At 35.3% G+C, this 18,963-nt stretch overlaps 2 protein-coding genes across 2 annotated transcripts; one reads left to right on the top strand and one right to left on the bottom strand.

Moving 5' to 3' along the window:
* Positions 1-815: 815 nt before the first annotated feature.
* LOC125680028 (uncharacterized) lies at positions 816-8,388 on the bottom strand. Its single transcript, XM_048919474.2, has 5 exons — positions 8,346-8,388; positions 7,993-8,170; positions 6,997-7,100; positions 5,363-5,488; positions 816-1,124 (listed from the first exon to the last, which is right to left on the bottom strand). The coding sequence occupies exons 1-5, from the start codon at positions 8,386-8,388 to the stop codon at positions 829-831; spliced, it is 747 nt and encodes a 248-aa protein (XP_048775431.1). The 3' UTR covers positions 816-828.
* Positions 8,389-13,027: 4,639 nt separating this feature from the next.
* On the top strand, positions 13,028-18,440 carry LOC125682026 (beta-3 adrenergic receptor-like). Its single transcript, XM_048922402.2, has 2 exons — positions 13,028-13,378; positions 17,066-18,440. Exons 1-2 carry the CDS (start codon positions 13,136-13,138, stop codon positions 18,257-18,259), a joined length of 1,437 nt encoding a protein of 478 aa, XP_048778359.1. The 5' UTR covers positions 13,028-13,135; the 3' UTR covers positions 18,260-18,440.
* The last annotated feature ends 523 nt before the right edge of the window (positions 18,441-18,963 follow it).

Raw genomic sequence — 18,963 nt, forward strand, 5'->3', positions numbered from 1 at the left:
AATAACATTACATTTTGCCAAAATATTTATTCTGAGAATTCAGACTCGTTTGTCAAAGTAGAGAAGTGCTAATTACTGAGGGAGGTTCCATGTACAGTGTACCAGTATGTTACGTGACTCCGATGAAAAATCTTATTCAAGGCTTAAAACGCTTAATCGATTGTTTTGTCTTACTTTCCCGTAATCTTGTCATCACTTAAGCAGTAATAACGAAGAGAAAAACATACGATAGATACCTTGACCTGATTGCTTTAACTTAGGTCAGCCACGAGCATTATAAAAGCATTTACAAATGCACCGCCTTCGAACAGGAACACGTGAGGTGTGGTCGCAAATAACCTTAGATATTCCGTGTTCAATGTCGTTATCATTTCGTATTTCCAGTTACTTGATGAGTTTCTAACATTCATCTAGAGAGAAAGAGCCTCTAAAAAGGCTAAAAGCATAAGATCTAAAAAGATGTATCCCATCGTACGAAAGATTTGTAATTAATACGTACATTAAAAGTCAATACGTTCTATTTTCCACGGAAAGAAATTGCAAGTGCGGTTGTGTGATCTTTTCGTTAGAATTGATGACATGACCGGTGTCATTTTGAAATAAGAGAAGATTAACGTCAGTTACACGGATTTCCACGTGCTAAATGTACGTGTTGCTCAGACAGAAAGATGGAAATTACGCGTGATGGTAATTAACTCCAGTAAGGCAGTAAAGAGCAATTCTGTACTGGGGTCGTGGAAAAAGCACATTTCATAGACTAAATTTCCAAATTAAAATGTCAACTTTCGCGTTTGTATCAACGAAAGGAAGGGATAATGATTTTATCTTTTATTTTCTAAAGCGGAAGTACCATACTGTAGCTCCTACAGCAATAGATACTATGGCTAAAGACAAAATCACAATTCCAACGACGACTCCAGCACTGGATTTTTGTTTTATTTTGCCTTCAGCTTTCTTTGTGGTTTTGACTGAAGGCTTCTTTTTCTTTTTCGTAATTGACGTATGGATTGGTGTATGCGTTGTTGTGGTAGGGATGGGCGGGGACCCTGGTAACCCACACTGAAGAACACAAGGATTACATCCAACAACGGGGGACTCGGCTAAATCGGGGTCGACATCAGCACCTAAAACGATATAGTTCATTCATTTTTATTTTAAATTTCTCTTTCATAAAAGATGTGCATAATTCTCCACTCTTTGTAGTATTGGATGTTCAAAGACTATTCATCCATCCATTTGTTAGAAATCACAAAAAAACTTCACTACACACGGATACTAACTTCCGCCCCAATAAAGCGTGGCAAAAATCCCCTTCTCATTAAAAGTAAGGTTATTTTGTGGGTTTTTTTAAATGACATAGATGTCTAACGCGTTGATCACGCGCTGCTAGGATGTTTTGTTCCATAGGTCATGAATTTAACACCGGGCTGGGCGGAAGTAGGTATGCATACATAGTGTATTTTTGTGCTTTATATTCAATAGTTCCGTATTTATTTATATATAATCAACCAACCAAAATAATTTTACTTAGAAGTCTGGATGTCTGAATACAAGACTTTAATTTCTATATACTGTACTGATTATATGGATTGTATGACCAATTAAATTGTGATGTATATGGTATTTTTGTCAATAAATCAATCATTCCAGATACATGTAACGTTAACTTTACTTTCCTTATATTTGATTTGACGTTTGGATATGTTACGCTTCTAATAAAACAAATTTTGAAAGGAAATCTGGTTTTAAATGAATGTACATGTATATTGTGATAAAAGAGTAGAGTACATTTGACAATACTGTATACCAGTACATTTTTATCATTGTTTTTCTTGAGACGAACCCCAATCATAGATATTCAATCAGGTGAAAAGATTTCCAAATCAAAAGTAAATATGAATAATATATGCTTGATTGTGCCCTACTGATTAATTGTGAGGTATTAAAGTGACATCTTTTTGTTATATTTTTTTTCAAATCGAAAACCATATTATATACTATACATATTTTGGAGGGCATAAACATTTATTGGTTTATATATACCATACGAGTTTTTTCAGCAAGTGGAATTTTTTTCTCGATCCGATCTCTATGCAGTACATGTACATATATCGAATTATATTCTGCTTTTTCATTTTCTGCGGTTGCATAATACCTATCTATATTTATATGTATCGATATATATTTTCTGCGATTGTAATTTTTGCGGATTTTTCTTGTACGCAAAAATAGACAACAGCAGAAAATATCCGTTATTTGTTTAATATACAGTGTATATTAAGAGGAAGATCTATGCCTTCCACTATGATTGTTTGTGAAACAATCTAGTTCTTGTAATTTATTATTCTTTTTGATGTAATTGAGACTGATCCCTATTCTTTATCTTTACCTTTTCATGCATCCCTCACCTGGTGTTAAGGGCACTTGATAAAAAAAACAATGGATGCACGAAATGATGAAGACAACGAGCAGTGATCAATCTCATATCTCCGGTAAACAACACATAATTAAGAAGAGCAAACACGGAAGAATCCGAACATACGGTATCAGGGGTGGGACCATGTGCCACAAGGACCAATCATCCCATGTCAGCCGGCCACACCCGCCGTGAGCGCAACATTGTCAATCAGGCAAACGGAGCAATCTGCAGCCAAAATCAGCATGCAAAAAATGAGAAAGCACAACTTGATCAAAATGTGCAGATAACGAACAGTGATTAATCTCATAACTCCTATAAAGAATACAAAATTAAGATTAGGGGAAACACGGACTCCTGGACATACCAGAGGTGGGACCAGGTGCCTAAGAGGAGTAAGCATTCCATGTCGACCGGTCACATCCGCCGTGAGTCCTATATCTCGATCGGGTAAACGGAGTAATAAGTAGTCAAAATCAGTGTGTTAGACCGGCCTTAATTGGTATGAAACATGTCAGCAATTTACCAGGTGACAGGTTGTATTGGTAAATCAAATCATTATAGCGACCATAAAATTTAAACGAGACTGTTGAAACCCGTATAACATCAACTTATTTGTCAGTAACCTGCCCCAGTTAAATCCTGACGATATAAAGAACAAGCTCCAGCGTATGGAATCAGTTGTAAGACACAAACAGTTACACCATGTGCAGATGATAATGGAATTTTGCTACATATGGGTAGTTGACGATGGAGAAGCTGAATTCATCCCGTTTGTCACAGAATTGAGTTGTAATGTTTTTGTTTGTTTTGGCTTAGGACTTTAATTTTCCTATGACTTTCAAAAGTTGAACTATACTAGCCCTCCCTATAGTCCCATGGGGATCCGAGTTAGAATAGGTACCCTTTGCTTGTCGTAAGAGGCGGCAAAATAGAGCGGTCCTTTGGATGAGATCTTAAAAACCAAGGTCCCGTGTCACAGCAGGTGTGGTACGATAAAGACCCCTCCTTGTTCAAAGGCCGTAAGCACCGAGTATTGGCCTAAATTCTGCAGCTCTTCGCCGGCAATGTTGACGTCTTCATTTGACTGAAAAATTCTCGAGTGATACGTTAAACAATATACACATGTACAACCAATCAACCCCTCCTTATATAACTTTTGAACTTAATTGAGAAATCGTTGGAATAAATTACATTTCATACACCATCAAAGACAAATACATGCGATATGCGGAAAACAATTTTTTATTACAAAAACTCCCAAACAAAAAACAATTGATACCAATGTTATCCCCTCAAGGACTTCCTCAAACTTCACTACATAAGATTGTGACCTTAAACCAGATGATGAGACTCCCCTAGATTCCCGGACTTTAACCTACCTAAATGTGTTTTCTCTTATCAATAAAATTAATGAATTGACTACACAGATTCACTCTTTAAGAAGAATGCAAAATCTTATATCAAGAAAACTGATGGATGCTCCCCTACCTGCATCTAACCAATGAACTACATGTACTTCATATGACGAATGGTTTGCACAACGATCAATAACTGTTTATATAGATATTTATCTATTTACAAAATGACCTTACATGTCCTTAAATTACTTATTTATTTGATATTTGATCAATGCCTGTTCAAAAACTGTTGAAGTAAAGAACTTTCCCTCATGTAAGGTATGTTGTGAGTCACCTTAACCTTGGGGCCTCCGTGGCCGAGTCGTAAGAGCATCGCGCTCAAAATCACACGGCTTCTCACCTCTGGTCGGCGTAAGTGAGAAAGTTTCCCAGTTTCCTTTCGGAAGGTCGGTGGTCTCTTCCCAGATTCATTGTATCTGGGTTCTCTCTTCCACCAATAAAAACTGGGCGCCACCAGATAACTGAAAAATTGTTGAGTGTGGTGGAAAACATCAAACAACTTTCCAAAATGACCTTGGTCCAAAAAATCCTTCTCTGTTGAAATGAAAGTTTATCTCATATACAAAATATATGTTCTGAGTTACCTTGCCTTGATTTTTACAAAATAACCTTATGTGACTTTTGACTGAAACCTATTTACTGTTGCTTATTTGTGATTAATACCTGTTCAAAAAGTGTTGAAATAAAAATTTTCTTATGTAAAGAATATGTTCGGCGTGACCTTGACTTTTTCAAAATTACCTTTGTCTGAAAGCGATATTTGTGTGATATAATTATGATCAATTCCTGTTGAAATATAGGAGTTATGAGATTGATCACTGTTTGTTATCTTCACCTTTCATAAGGAACTTTTTCCTTATATAAAGTATATTTTGAGAATGATCTTGAACTTTCCAAATGACCTTGGTCCAAAGGTCCCCTGTACCAAGGAATACTTGTGATCAATTATGATCGACTTCTGATGAAAGGCTTAGAAAATCGGAACTCTTGTATAAAAAAAAACCTGTAATCAGGAACTTTTATGTTTTGGGGGACCTTGGCCTTTCCAAAATGACGTTGAGATATATTGGTCCAAAACTTGAAAATCTGGGTCCAAATATATCAATTTTTGATGAAAGATTGAGATACGAGTGCGGACGGAAGGACGGACAGACAAAACAGCGACTATATGTTCCACCGACATTTTTCATGGAGCATAAAAATTGTTAAAGTGCAAATTGAAAGGCATTAATACTAGAAATACAAACAGAAATTTAAAGACTTGCAACAGGAGTTGAATATATGGTTAAGAATTTTCACAATATTTCAAAATGTTTCGTAATACGTTTTTATTGTCTCATGAGCAAACAAAGCAGTGCTGAAGAAAGTTTCACAAGCCAAGGGTTTCCGATCTAGAGAGTAGAGTTTGGATCGGAAACCCTTGGCTTGTAAAAATGTGCTGAGGAAGGTAATTTATTTTCAAGAACAGGAATAATTATTGATGTGCACACAACGTGATGTATAAGCAGAATCTGTCATGAGCTACCTTCCCTGACTAGAACTCGAAATTCCTCATCGGCTGGAGAAGATTTAGGATTACAAACAGTACAGACTTCAGACACGCGGGCCGCAGTCACGTGCACTCTTTCCTTCTCGGCATTTTCTTCTTTATCTGTTGACACATGATTCATTAGAAGTTGACATTTACAAAATACGAAATTCTTCTTCGGTACATGTAATAAACTTGCATTCAAAATCATTGTAGATCTAGTAATAAATATTTCTCATCAGAACAAAGTGTCAAACAGTAGTGTATACATGTACTCCTGAATCAAAAGTTGGAATGATGTTTTGAATGAAAAACACATCCATATGAATTTACCGAATACCATTGTATCATTAGCTTTCATGCATAACTATTTTCTAAGTCGATTGCGGTAGTCATGCGCTTTTTCGGGAGTTCGAGGTTTCGAGTCCCGCTTGTACCTTGACATCGTCAGACCTAAGAGACATTTAAGTAAAAATAGATGTTGATGGTTCCTTTACTAAAATTCGGTATTTTGAGTCTTTCGGATGAGACCTTTAAAGCTGTGGTCCACAGTAGGCGTTGACATGATAAAGAAACCTCACAGCTATAGCACGGAGCGTCATGTATGCATGTAGGTCTAAATTGATGGAACTTCACCCTTAGCCTAGTGGTTAGGGTAATCGTTTCGTAAACGGAGGCCCGCCTTTGATTCTAGATTCCGGTACCGCGTCAAAACTAAGAAGTTTAACATAGGTAGTGACTGTTCCTTCAGAAGCACCTGGCATTAGAAGTGGAAATCGCGGGTCTTTTTTACATGACCTTAAAAATTGAGGTCCCGTGTCACAGTAGGCGTTGACACAATAAAGAACCCTCACCGCTATGTACAGCCTACCGTCATGCGTAGATCAAACATCCTGACACTTCTCCCAAATAAAAGATGCTTGCGTGAAAATTTCTCGAAAGAATCTATTCCGTTAGTTCTAAAGTTACAATATGATAGATATTAAAGTAATTTCACCCTCGTGTGACGTCATAGGTTTTTGCATAATATTCATTTCATTAAAATTTGTGCAGAATAGACATATATCTTTAGCTAGAATTTTATGAACTGGATATTATAATAAAAAACAAAACAACTTGGTAAACAATTTGATATTGAAAAGGTTTATATTTTCTATGAATAATCAATTATCTATATTACGAAAATGTTATCAAGGGCAATAACTCCTATGCTGATATTTCTCTATTGTATGTCTACCATACAATGATTTCCTTGAAATCCACAATTAATATATATATATTTATAAAGCAGCAATTTTTTAAGCTGTTGAAATAAAAAATTTGACATTTTAACCAGTTTTATGTATTTTCATCACGCTGTTAAAGTGTTTACTGAAAATGTACCGTACCGATTTTTTAATGTTGATATAAACTTGTTTTTGTATGTCTGACATCTTTAAAAATCTGGCAACATATATATTTTCTTCGATTATTGATTAAATTAACCCATATCAAGTGGAAATCAATACAGTTTGTCTACTTTGAACCATTAATTTTCAAAGTCCCATGAAGGGGACCATAATGAAAGGTATTTCATTGTGCTAACCAATATACATCTACAAAGACAAATATATTTATTTAATTAACTCTACCTGTCATTGGGTAGTAATATAATGCATTTTCTCCAATCAGACTCAGCTTTTGACAGAGGTAGGCATGTACTTCCGCTCCGAACACTCTAATTGTTGTTGTTGACCTGATGAATGTAAAACTTATACGGTACCAGTTTTGATGCACCAGATGCGCATTTCGACAAATAATGTCTCTTCAGTGATGCTCAACCGAAATGTTTGAAATCCGAAATTACAATGAAGTTTTAGAGCTATTATAGCCAAAAACAGCGTGCCAAAAAAAGTGGAGTCAAATTCGTCTAAGGATAAGAGCTATGCATGAGGGAGACAATCCTTAATTTTGAAATGAATTTCTAAATCTTATAACAGCAATTAAATATAAATCCGTATTTTCAAGCTAGTAACGAAGTACTTAGCTACTGGGCTGTAGAGACCTTCGGGGACTAACAGTCCACCAGCAGAGGCCTCGACCCAGGGGTCATAATGTAAAACTTATACGGTACCAATTTTGATGCACCAGATGCGCATTTCGACAAATAATGTCTCTTCAGTGATGCTCAACCGAAATGTTTGAAATCCGAAATAACAATGAAGTTTTAGAGTTATTATAGCCAAAACGAATGCTATTTCGTTTGATTAAAAATAAAAACTAAGATATTATGCCTCTTCCGAACTTTGACTCCCTTTAAGACAGTTCTATAACAACACAAGAGCATCTTTTCTATCTGATGTTTTCAATATACACTTTAATTTTAAGAACAAAAAGTTTCTACATATTATTTGACACCAAATCTATACATTTTGGTCCTTGTTTGATTTTGAAGATTTTTAAAAAAGAAATAGTCGTTGTCACAGGAAATGTCAATACTACAATACTGTGTAGCTTGGAATTCACTCCTAGCGGTTTTCACACCGCAACTATTACTTCCATATCTTTAATTCCAGTGTTTTTCAGCGAAAGTAACGGAAATAAAATGTCAGCAAAATTAAAAATGTACATGTATACAATATTGTTACCTTGACACGATGAAATGATCGTCTTTCATGTAGCACTCCCAGTCCGAAATCAGCTGATTAAAGGCAGTGAAGGCCCACCCAGTCATCTTCGTGTCGCCGTACACCACACGACCCTTGGTGCTGTCTATCCATGTTACGTTCTGGATATAGTTTGGATAAGAACAACTCTCACTGCCATCTTAAAAGCATTCAAAATTAGAATTCTGAAATCAAGACATGGCAGCACGAACGAACTCGGTCCAAATATGAAACATTGAGAATGAAAAGAATCAAAGCATAGTGCCAATTATGTTACTGAATTCCTATTCCAATATATAACTTTAATTTAAATAATCAACAACGTAAAACATTACCCAGAGCTATGAGGAAAGGCAGTATAAACAATCTGGCATCCATTGTGTATTCTCTTGTGTTCTCTTAAAAGTACTCTTATAATGAACTCGTCAGACCTTAATCGTAAGTTAATCCTTCTTAAATGAGTAATCCCAAAATCATAAAACGTGACGTGACTGAGGCGTGTAGTGTGGATGGATTATCCAACCTGATTTTATTAACTTAAGATTTGATGGGGCATCTAAACACATAGCTTACTTATCCTTTATCCTCTATCATTACAGTTTAGTTTAAAGAATAGGAGGATTTTCTCTGAATAGAGTGGTATACCAAACTTGTCTGAAAAATGAAGGAATTCACAGTTGGGTTCTCAATAGGAGAGAAACATGTAGAATTATGCCTACCTATATGTTGCATGCACATGTACAATGATATCAACTACGGTAAATGAAGTTATCTAATGGTAAAACAGTGATAGCTCAACAGATGCTCTCTGCATTGTTTGCTGAAAATCCCAGCAGTCTGAAATGCGATTTCTCGGGTATTCGACAATGAAATTGGTACACATATAAAATTTGTTAATACTCTGCAAGATTGGCAGTGTGTCTAGTAAAACCGAACAAGAAGGCAGATGTTGGTATTATTGAAAATAAAGACATATGCCTACAATAACAGACAAATAATATAACAAATAGAAAGAAAAGCATATTCGAAGATGACAATTGTAAATAGTACCCACTGTAAAAGTTTTAGCAGAATATTATTTTTGGATAATTACACAATCATGGATCGCTGTTTATTTTCTGGTCATTTGTCAAGGTTGAAAAGGATACGTTGATCGCAATTTAATAATGATCCACTTGCTAAACAGATATTTTCACCCAATAGTTTTGGAAATATAAAACCATGCCACTGCCCGAAGTATGCCAAGTCGCTTCCTGCTATCGACTGGCTCCTATTCTCAAAACGGTTGTCTTTTATTAACAAAAGTTGTTTTGATGACGTAGAAACGTTCCATAGTGATAACGTCATAAACGTGTGCGTTTATCTAAGTTAGGGCGTTTAACTCCTAAAAGTTACTTTTAACCCTGTACATGTACCAACATAATCATGAGAGATAGAACATTTTCATGATGATATGCAAATCATTTAATAACTTTAAGTGATGACTTAACAACGATGCTGATTGAATGAAAAATCGTTTGATTTCTTAGTCCAAAAATTTTCTATCGGAGTTCATCTGCACTAAGCACGCGGGACTACTTTTCTCTGGAATGCGTCCATTCTCTCACCAGAGGGCGCGTTACGCAAGCTTCACATACAACTCTGTCAACGCTAAGAATCACGTGGCAATATCATCACATAATATAAACAGTAATTCTCCTTTCCTTTCCCTTTAAAAGTTCTGGTAACAGGTGATACATCGGGTTTTTTTCAAAGATCACTGGCACTTTCGGTCAATCAAAATTTTAAACTATAGAGTCTGATGTTCACCCGTTATTCTCTTCAAAGTGCACAGAATTAATTTAATGCAAATGAATTACATGTAGTTTTAAAAATTATTAACTTTCCTTTTATTACATATTTGAAAACAGTTGCATGTAAAAGAAAACAGTGTCAGAAGATTATTTAAAACGTAAATATTATGGGAACCCATACATGCACCTGTCGCTCATGTTGGGAACCCCTGCGCATCATATTCGATTCAAATAGTAGTTGGTTGTATATTGTTCAACGTCCCGTGTGAGGACTTTTCACTCATATGGGGACGTCACCATTGCCGGTGAAGGGATGCAAAATTTAGGCCTTTGCTCGGCGCTTACGACCTTTGAGCAGGGAGGGATCTTTATCGTGCCACACCTGCTGTGACACGGGACCTTGGTTTTTACGGTCTCATCCGAAAGACCGCCCCATTTAGTTGACTCTTACGACAATCAAGGGTAGTGAGGACCTATTCTAACCCGGGTCCCCACGGTATGATTCAAATAGTAAAGCATGGAGTCCAGTATATAGATAGATCATATTCAGTTAATTCGGCTATGTCAACTTTTTTCTTCCTTCGTTGGTAAAACTTATGGTCTGTTCTTTTAGGACTGGTGCCATTTATCACCGATTCAAAGCTATGTCTGTTATGCGTCTATAATTAGCCCCTTGTACATGAGGGGAATCCCAACATGACGTACAATGTACATCTCTTCTGTATAAATATAGGTTTGAAAGAGCGTAAAACAACGAAGATATTTAAGAATTGCTAAAATTTATTTGATATTTTATTTTTCTTTAAGGTAATTCCACCCCTCTAGAATTATGGATTTAATTTTATATTTGATTGTTGGTTTTTCAAATAATACATCTTAGTAACAAATAAAAATGAGAAAATAAGTATGTTGCGGTATTAATTAAAAATTATTAATTAGCACAATATAACTGTTATCAATGTCAGAAAATGGCAATTTTCCTTGAACAGCATTATCAATATTTCGCAAAAACTGGTTGTAACGATGTAATAGTATTCATAACAATTTCATGAAACGGTTTCTTTCAAAAATATACAAAAAGTTTGTGAAAAATAAAGGAAATTTATCGCATTATGGACTTGATAAATAATTTAATGAAAACAGAGTTATTGCCCTTGGATTCAATATTTTGAAACATATTATTGATTATTCATATATAACTTAGACTTTTGAAATATTTCATGGTTAACAAGATTTTTTACAATAACTATTGAAAAAGACTCCAACAAAATTTATGTTCGTGTTATGCATAAATCTTATCAAATCATTGACTTCGCAAAATATTATGACGTCACGTGAGGGTGGAAATACCTTAAACAAAACCGTGAAACACTTCTGATACGGTATTTTAGTAACAAAATACGCAGCTTTAATAAGTTACCTCTGGAGGTTAACTGTAACTTGAGATATCTTCTTCATGAATATGCATTAGAAATGGCCGAGTGAACGTTGTTTGTACAAACCGTCTTAAAACCAAATAATCCTGGTTAAAACAGGTGCAATAATGTATGACATGTCGTACAGCCTCATAAATACGTACCTGCATTGATTTAACAGGGTTTTTACAAGGTGGACAAAATTTGTCGAAAGTCGGACCATACAACTTCGATTGATTGATGTTTTCCGCCACACTCAACAATTTTTCAGTTATATGGTGGCGCCCAGTTTTTATTGGTGGAAGAGAGAACCCAGATACAATGTACCTGGGAAGAGACCACCGACCTTTCGACAGTCTTCGAAGAAACGATTAATGAAAAATGATAAAACGAATAAATACATACATAGAAATTGATATCCATACTATCACACTAGTTTTTATTAGATAACAATAAAGAAAACCCTCGGCAAAGACAATCGACAGTTTATCTGCTAAGATTTCATGTTCACGTATTCACTATTTGCAATGTTTTGCTAAGCAATAAGAGTTTCAAATAAATCTGTGTCAAGTTCTTAATTTTGAATTCACCGAGAGGTAGGAAAGCGCAATTTTAGCTTTTACTACTATTCAGTCAATATTCATAGCATGGCAGTTGTCTTGACATCGTTAAAATGACGTATGTACCGCTGGCAAGCTGCTGTATTACGTCAGTAAGAGTAACTTTCATATCTGCAGCATTATTTAAATGATCTCTAAAAGAGGTGTAACAAGTAATTTATATCATATCTTATTTATTAGGAAATAGTGAAAGTCTTTAGTTGAAATTCCCACAGAAGAAAAGTGATTGAAATTCTTATTTCGATTGATAAGCAGGACACTATGATTAATGGATAACACACAGCACGCCCAGTGTTCATTTACTATTCATTTGTTAAGAGCGGATATTAACCTTGATTGAGGAGCACGCGCTCGAAGAAGCGAATTTTTAACGATCGAATTAATATCGATCTGTTTTGGAGTATGAAACGTATTTTATCATCTTTATGCCATATCAATATGATCTAGCAAAGTATTTTATGTACAATGCCTTTAGAGTATCTTTCCTCCTCTTTTTATGAAATTTGAATGGAATCGTTCAAAATAAATAAAAATTTAAGGTTCTTGGTCCGTTCTACTCAATATAATTTGACAAAGGCAGTTAGATTATTTCTATGAGTCCTTACATTTTCGCCATTTTCTTCTACTTACATTGTGGAAGAGGGAGAAATTTGGGTCATTCTCACCAACCGTATCTGATGGAGACATTTGACCACCTGATGCTACCGAACACAGATATTGAATACTGTTTTATAGAATGTAACCATACAATTTTTAATAAACCAGATTTATTAGGATTTCTGTAATCCTAGGAAGATTGCAAAGAGGTATATTACAAAATCCTCGGAAGAAATGTGTCCTTATAATCAGAGACATTTATACCACCTGTGAACTGTGTAGGCAGATTAATTTTGTCCATCACATGCTGAGGATGTCAGTGGTTGTTTGGGAGTGATTTTCTTTTGTATTTCATAATATTGCAATACACTACATGGCGGGGAAAGTAAACAACCAAGTTGATAAACAAAAGTGATAAATTGAATTTTTTGCTATCAATTTGCTCTCCAAAAACAATCGCAATTTCAAGATTCCATTTAGATGAGCTGAGTCATCACGTGGTATCGGTCGATTGTTGCGCGCTTAGAAAATTATATATAACATATCTTACCTTGTCGTGATAGTACACGAACTAATGATCAAGGATTAACAATCTAAAGAAGAATTCAATATAACACATTCACTAATGACGCTAAATGTCGTGCCAACATTCAGTTAAAAGTTCATTCACTGTAACTGAACTGTCGTCAGACATTTGACGATGGATGACCAGGGTGTTCAAAACGTTTGGGACGTGATATTTATTTTGTCACTATGTGTTATGTGTTTTCTATGTATTGTCGGAAATTTGATGGTCATCCTGACAGTTTTGTGGACTCCAAATTTACGCTCCGGAAGTTCCTTGTTACTCTTAAATTTGGGTGTGTGCGATTTACTGAATGGAACCATCAGAATCGTCATGGTTACAGACAGCTTCCTACATGGAGGGTGGCGGTTTACCCAGGTATCGTTTTTAGCATCATGCAGTTGAATAACAAAGCATTTAGAAAACTTAGTAATCATCAAATTACTTAAACTTTTATTTTGTAAATTAATTTAAAAAATAAAAGTTTATAATTATCAGAGTAATCATTAAACTATCAATTTAAAAGAAAATAATAGTGCGGCATTTACCCCCGGACACGACAAAGTCTAGATTTTGGCTACGTTTTATACTAGTGATATGGAGAAGAATGAAATAGTACAATGTGCAGTACAGTTAAAGCTACATTTGACTCTAAGACACGATGGAAGTGGATCTCATGAAACCCACATAATTATTTCTATAACTACGATATGTATTCCAGTTAGAGGTGCGCTGTGACAAATGTTCTAATGTTTTTACAATATTATATAAAGCCATGTAGGTGTTTTTTCCCGAAAAAATGCAGTAGGTCAACGTCGAGTCAAGAGTGGAAAGACAAGACGTTAAGTGATCACAGCATATATCCTATTGCAGAATAAATGACCAAATAACAATAACAAGCATGTACCTCTCAACATCTACATCCTTTTAAAAAATATGCAGTAAAATGAAGAAAATTATACTGAATCCATCTTTTTTATACACAACTTGCCCCTGAAGTTTTTCACTTCGATAGCTGTATATGGCTGCTGTTTCCAAACGCAGAAGCGATTCCGAATAGGAGAGTAATTCTACGACACTTTGCGAAAAATAACGATTTACGGTATTGCTCTCGAGGTAAAGTTTTGTTGTTAAATTTTGTCAACGAATAATTCATGTCAATGTTCAATTTATATTTCTTAAACGTATCTGATACAGAGAATTATGCACAGTCCGATGCGGTGTCGAATTTTCCGCATTTCCTCGAACATAAGTACATCATGAAATAAAAAATAGCAATCAGTGATCAATCTCATGGCTGTTATAGGGAATACAAAATTGAAAGTTGGGCAAACATATTTATCTATCTACTGCATAAAAATATATACAAAACACGCACTTTACTCCTGAACAATTGCATTAACTAGTCGAACATACTCAATCGGCTTTGTGATATTTTTTATATTAATTACGAGCAGGATTTACCGACAAGATGACAATGATTCATGAATCGGCATTTTCTGCTGATTTGACGGGTTTATAGCTTCAGATTCACTTTGATTCCATTAAGCTACACTGTATATATATTCAATCACAAATATGTTAAATATTTGTTCTTTTATTTTTCATGCCATTTGCCTTTAGTTACAGCTTCTATTGTTTTGTAAGCAAATGTGATACCGGTCCAAATGTGCCGAATTTCAAATCGGATCTCAATTTTATTGCACCAGTGCGCGACTGAAGTAGCCTTTTGATATACAGCAACACATTTTCAATCATATTTAAGTCTTGAGATTGAGAAGTCCAACTTAAACATTCTCCCCACCAGAGACTTATATACCTGTATTATGTTATGATTTAATTCTTATTAAATTCTAGTCCTTGCTCAGTCAAATTCAAATTGAGAGAAGGAGGTTATTTTTTGCATAACCTGGTTTGGTATGGAGACACAATTCCTTGACAACCAGCTGCCAGGACTATTTTTCTCTCTCATCACAACCTTTTGTGAAATAGAAAATCAACGTGTTCAATAAGATAATTCGGTTTAATACAGAATGTTTTCTCGTTTTGTCAAACAAGACGTATAGAATCTACTTGCAAGCAAATCAGTGTTGTAAAACATCTCTGTGTGATGGTCGAATGATAAATTAAAACAAAGATTATATTCGAATTAATGATTTACCAAGTAAACAATTGCCCTGTTCATTTTGAAATACAATTCTCATTGGGGAAAGGCATCGTCGGAAACCCATGGTTGCATGATTAGGCTTCGTTCCTCTCTGCATCACCCGTGGGTCCATTCATTCCTACCCGCTCGTTCTCGTGAATAAATATTTTAAAATATCGTCCAATCAAAGCAATCGTTTAGTAACGGAAGTCTTCTGTTTTTAAAGGTAGCATTAAAACTTAACTTTGATATCACAACAATTGCATACCGAAATTGAGCTGAAAGCGTCTTGTAGATTGGACAAATTCGCTCAGGGTGTACTATGACCGCCCAATCAAAACGCTGAGTATATACGAGACTTTTGAACCTCTATAAAATCTAAAAGACATAAAAATCCATATGCAGGTGATAGTGGGATATTGCTACATAAATATGGGACGTTGACAATGGAGATGCTGAAATGTGAGCTCAGTAGAACTCTCAGCTGAGAAAAGTAATGAGAAGCTACCCGTATTTAGTACGGGATATTTGATCCTAATATTCTTTTCGTAGGATTACTGATCCTACATGTACATGTAGTATTTAAAGTAATAGTATTATTCATCTTACATGTATCTCACATAATAATGATGGGAAAAACTTACGAATCTCGTGTAGGAGTATTTTTCATGGATGTCGATAATTGTAATTCTATTAGTATGTTGGGGGCGGGGTCTTTATATTTTTAAAAATCCACATTTCTCACAATTCGATTTTTTTTTTATCACTATTATAATGAAGTTTGTTTTGTTTGGAGTCATTCGTTTTATAAATTGATTTCTTGTTATATCAATCGATTGTGCATTTACAAATTTTGCTCAATGAGCTTTGTAAAAGGAGGTATGAGATGTACAGAAAATGTATATGTTTTAATGTCCTTTTATTTTTAGATCATGTAAAATCGATGACATTTCCTTGAATACGGTTATTTATTGCCCCCATTGCACCGCGGATGGGGTCATAGAAATACTGGTATCCGTCCCACTTTACTTTGTGTATGCAACTCCTCTGAAACCACTAAACGGATTTTGTTCAAATTTTGTAGTATTTTTAGTTACCACATGTAGTTGATCATTTTACAGCGATAGTTGATAAAGTTTACAGTAATTGTGGGACTTTTGTGCTTCAACGTTTTTTGCGGCGGTGGGAGACATGGCTACGCGTAGCAATCTTTTTTATTTTATTTATTTCGTTTTATGTTTAGCAGCTAAAGATATATCAGAAACAGTTTTGATATTATAGTTATCACATGTGATATTTATGAGTACCAATGACATCCTTTACAAAAACCAACTGTATAACAAATTTTAAACCGTTATTAAAGAATTTACAATCGAGATAAAAAATCAACACACAGAAATCTTTCCAGTCGATAACAAATTTCCGGAAGTTCAAATCTAGAATTTATCACACTCAACATCAATTTCATCTCAAGACGAAATCGTCGATGTCTGGACGCTGGTTCATCTGTTAAAGATTAAGGCAAAACTTGTATTAGCTCTCCAGATGACATCGCGAAGTCCGTGGAACCGTTGAAGGAATCAGTTAGATGATTGACAACTTCAATATGAATGAGATATATCTAATTGGGTATTTATTTAAAACTCTGGAACCACGCTCCTTCGTGATAAATGTTCATCACGTAATTATATTATAGACTGTATAAGGAAAGTAAAACAATTTTATTATTAAACACTAATGGTTGAAAGTTCTTATGAAATGTAAATATGCGGAAAAGAAGTGTCTTTCGTGATTGTGTGTTTATTACATGTAAATATTATCAGATATTTAGTTGGTCGATATTATATTGCGTTTACTTATGTGTTTGGAGTTTTAATGTTGCATGTTTGACTATAAGATGTTAAAATATGTCATTTCAGACAACCTGTTCCGTCACTGCCATTATGACGTGCCTGTTTTCTATGGTTTCCATAGTAACTATTACAGCCATAGCTCTTGACCGGTATCTGTCCATCATTCACTGTCTGCGATACACTTCCTGGGCACCGGTGAAGACTACAACGAGCGCCATAGTCACCTCATGGGTCATTGGAATAGCCAGTTCTATCCCTAGTGTGTCGGGGGGCTGGGGTTCAGTAACATATGATCCACAAATGTATTTATGTTATGTGACGTGGGACGCACGTTTGTCGTATGCAATATTCCAGTTAGTGATGACATATGTGGTGCCTATCATTATAATGTTGTATTCCTATCTAAGAATCATTGCTGTTGCGAGATCTCACGCCAAAAAAATTACTGATTTGAAACCTCATGTGAATAGAACTTCCGGTGGAACGACAGTGCCTCCCAATGGAATTGTGGCCTTTGCTGTTGTCGATCCTGTGCGCCGACTTCCGGTCATGGGTTTTCCAGGTGCCTCCAATAAATCAATAATCGATTTTGAGTTAAGCAGTTTTACTGGCAATGCCCATACTAGTTCATCATCAGGAAAGAGAAACTGCAAGCAAAAGGCTATGCTGTGTCTTCTAGGACATATATTGGCATTTATAATTTGTTGGACTCCATTCGTCGTTAAAGAATTCAAATTTCTCAGCCAAAACGAAAGCAGCGTTACATTTTCCTCGATTTCTTTTCTAATCACATCATGGTTCCTCTGTTTGCATTCTTCGTGGAATCCTTTTATATATGCTATTATGAGTGGTAGGTTCCGGAAGTGTGCTCTTAAACTGGTGAGAAGAAAGAAAACTACAGTAGCATGTGTGAGAGATATGAATAAGTCAAGGATAATCAGTACAATTAGCCATCGACGCCCACATGTAACAGTGATGATAGATCCAGCCAGGACAAAGTCCTTAAGGTCAGAAACAAGTCAACTCACTATTTCTGACCATCACATCAAGTCTAAGTTACCGTTACCGCAACACGACCGTACATGTCCTGAAACAAACGTTAGCCATCACGCAGGATATCTGCATAAAGGAAACAGGATTATCACCAATAACAACCTTCCCGGTGTTCTGGAAATTGTGCCTTCTGTTGAGTCTTTGGAATCTCTGGATGAAGGCGTTTTTCTTGACGACGAAACCGCAACAAAGAGAGACAGCAAGTAAACGGGATTACCTGACACGTCACAAAAGACTTTCATAATGTACTGTCTTAGAAATTATTCAGTTTCCTTGCAAAGTATATATTGTATTTCTTTAAAAGCATGATATTCGAAGTAATACTGAAAAAAAAACCGCTTAGACAATAATGCAATACTGAAAATTAAAAAATAAATGTCTACAATAATGAATTATTTACGTGTCATTTTAACGAAATGCAGATCATGAGATAACCCATTTATTAAATGGAAACCAAAATCATTTTCCCCAGCGAAGTGGATTATTGACCTAAACGACAAGAATGATCTACAATAACGTTAAATCACGACGACTTGTCATATATCCGCCCGCGAGACAAGACAAAGGCATAGAGTACAATGTCGATTGTTTGTTTTTTAATAATATTTGCGTAAATGTAACACGAAACATTGACGTAAGTGTCAAAGAATGACCGCAAATAATTTCTTGCATTTCACTGACCGTATGAAATGATAATTTTGTGTGAGCACAAGTATCAATGATGCAGATTAATTTTCACATATAGTTATCCCCTATGAAGGCCTCATCCTATCCTCCAGGGTCATGATTTGAATGAAGAGGAATTTGTACTACCTGATGATGCTTGCATTTTAATGGCTAATCATGACACAGTTGCTCTAAAGGGAAAAAAATATTTTCCTTCTGTATTCAAATATAAAACTTCCTCAATT

This window comes from Ostrea edulis, chromosome 2, assembly GCF_947568905.1.
Source record: "Ostrea edulis chromosome 2, xbOstEdul1.1, whole genome shotgun sequence".
NCBI lineage: Eukaryota > Metazoa > Mollusca > Bivalvia > Ostreida > Ostreidae > Ostrea > Ostrea edulis.

Excerpts from the sequence above, each read along its gene's own strand:
- LOC125682026 (XM_048922402.2), top strand. The coding sequence starts at position 13,136 with ATGGATGACCAGGGTGTTCAAAACGTTTGGGACGTGATATTTATTTTG. Across the intron at positions 13,379-17,065 it reads GAGGGTGGCGGTTTACCCAG|ACAACCTGTTCCGTCACTGC; the intron begins GTATCGTTTTTA and ends ATGTCATTTCAG.
- LOC125680028 (XM_048919474.2), bottom strand. The coding sequence starts at position 8,388 with ATGGATGCCAGATTGTTTATACTGCCTTTCCTCATAGCTCTGG. Across the intron at positions 5,489-6,996 it reads ATATTACTACCCAATGACAG|ATAAAGAAGAAAATGCCGAG; the intron begins GTAGAGTTAATT and ends ATGTGTCAACAG. Across the intron at positions 1,125-5,362 it reads TCGAGTTCTAGTCAGGGAAG|GTGCTGATGTCGACCCCGAT; the intron begins GTAGCTCATGAC and ends ATATCGTTTTAG.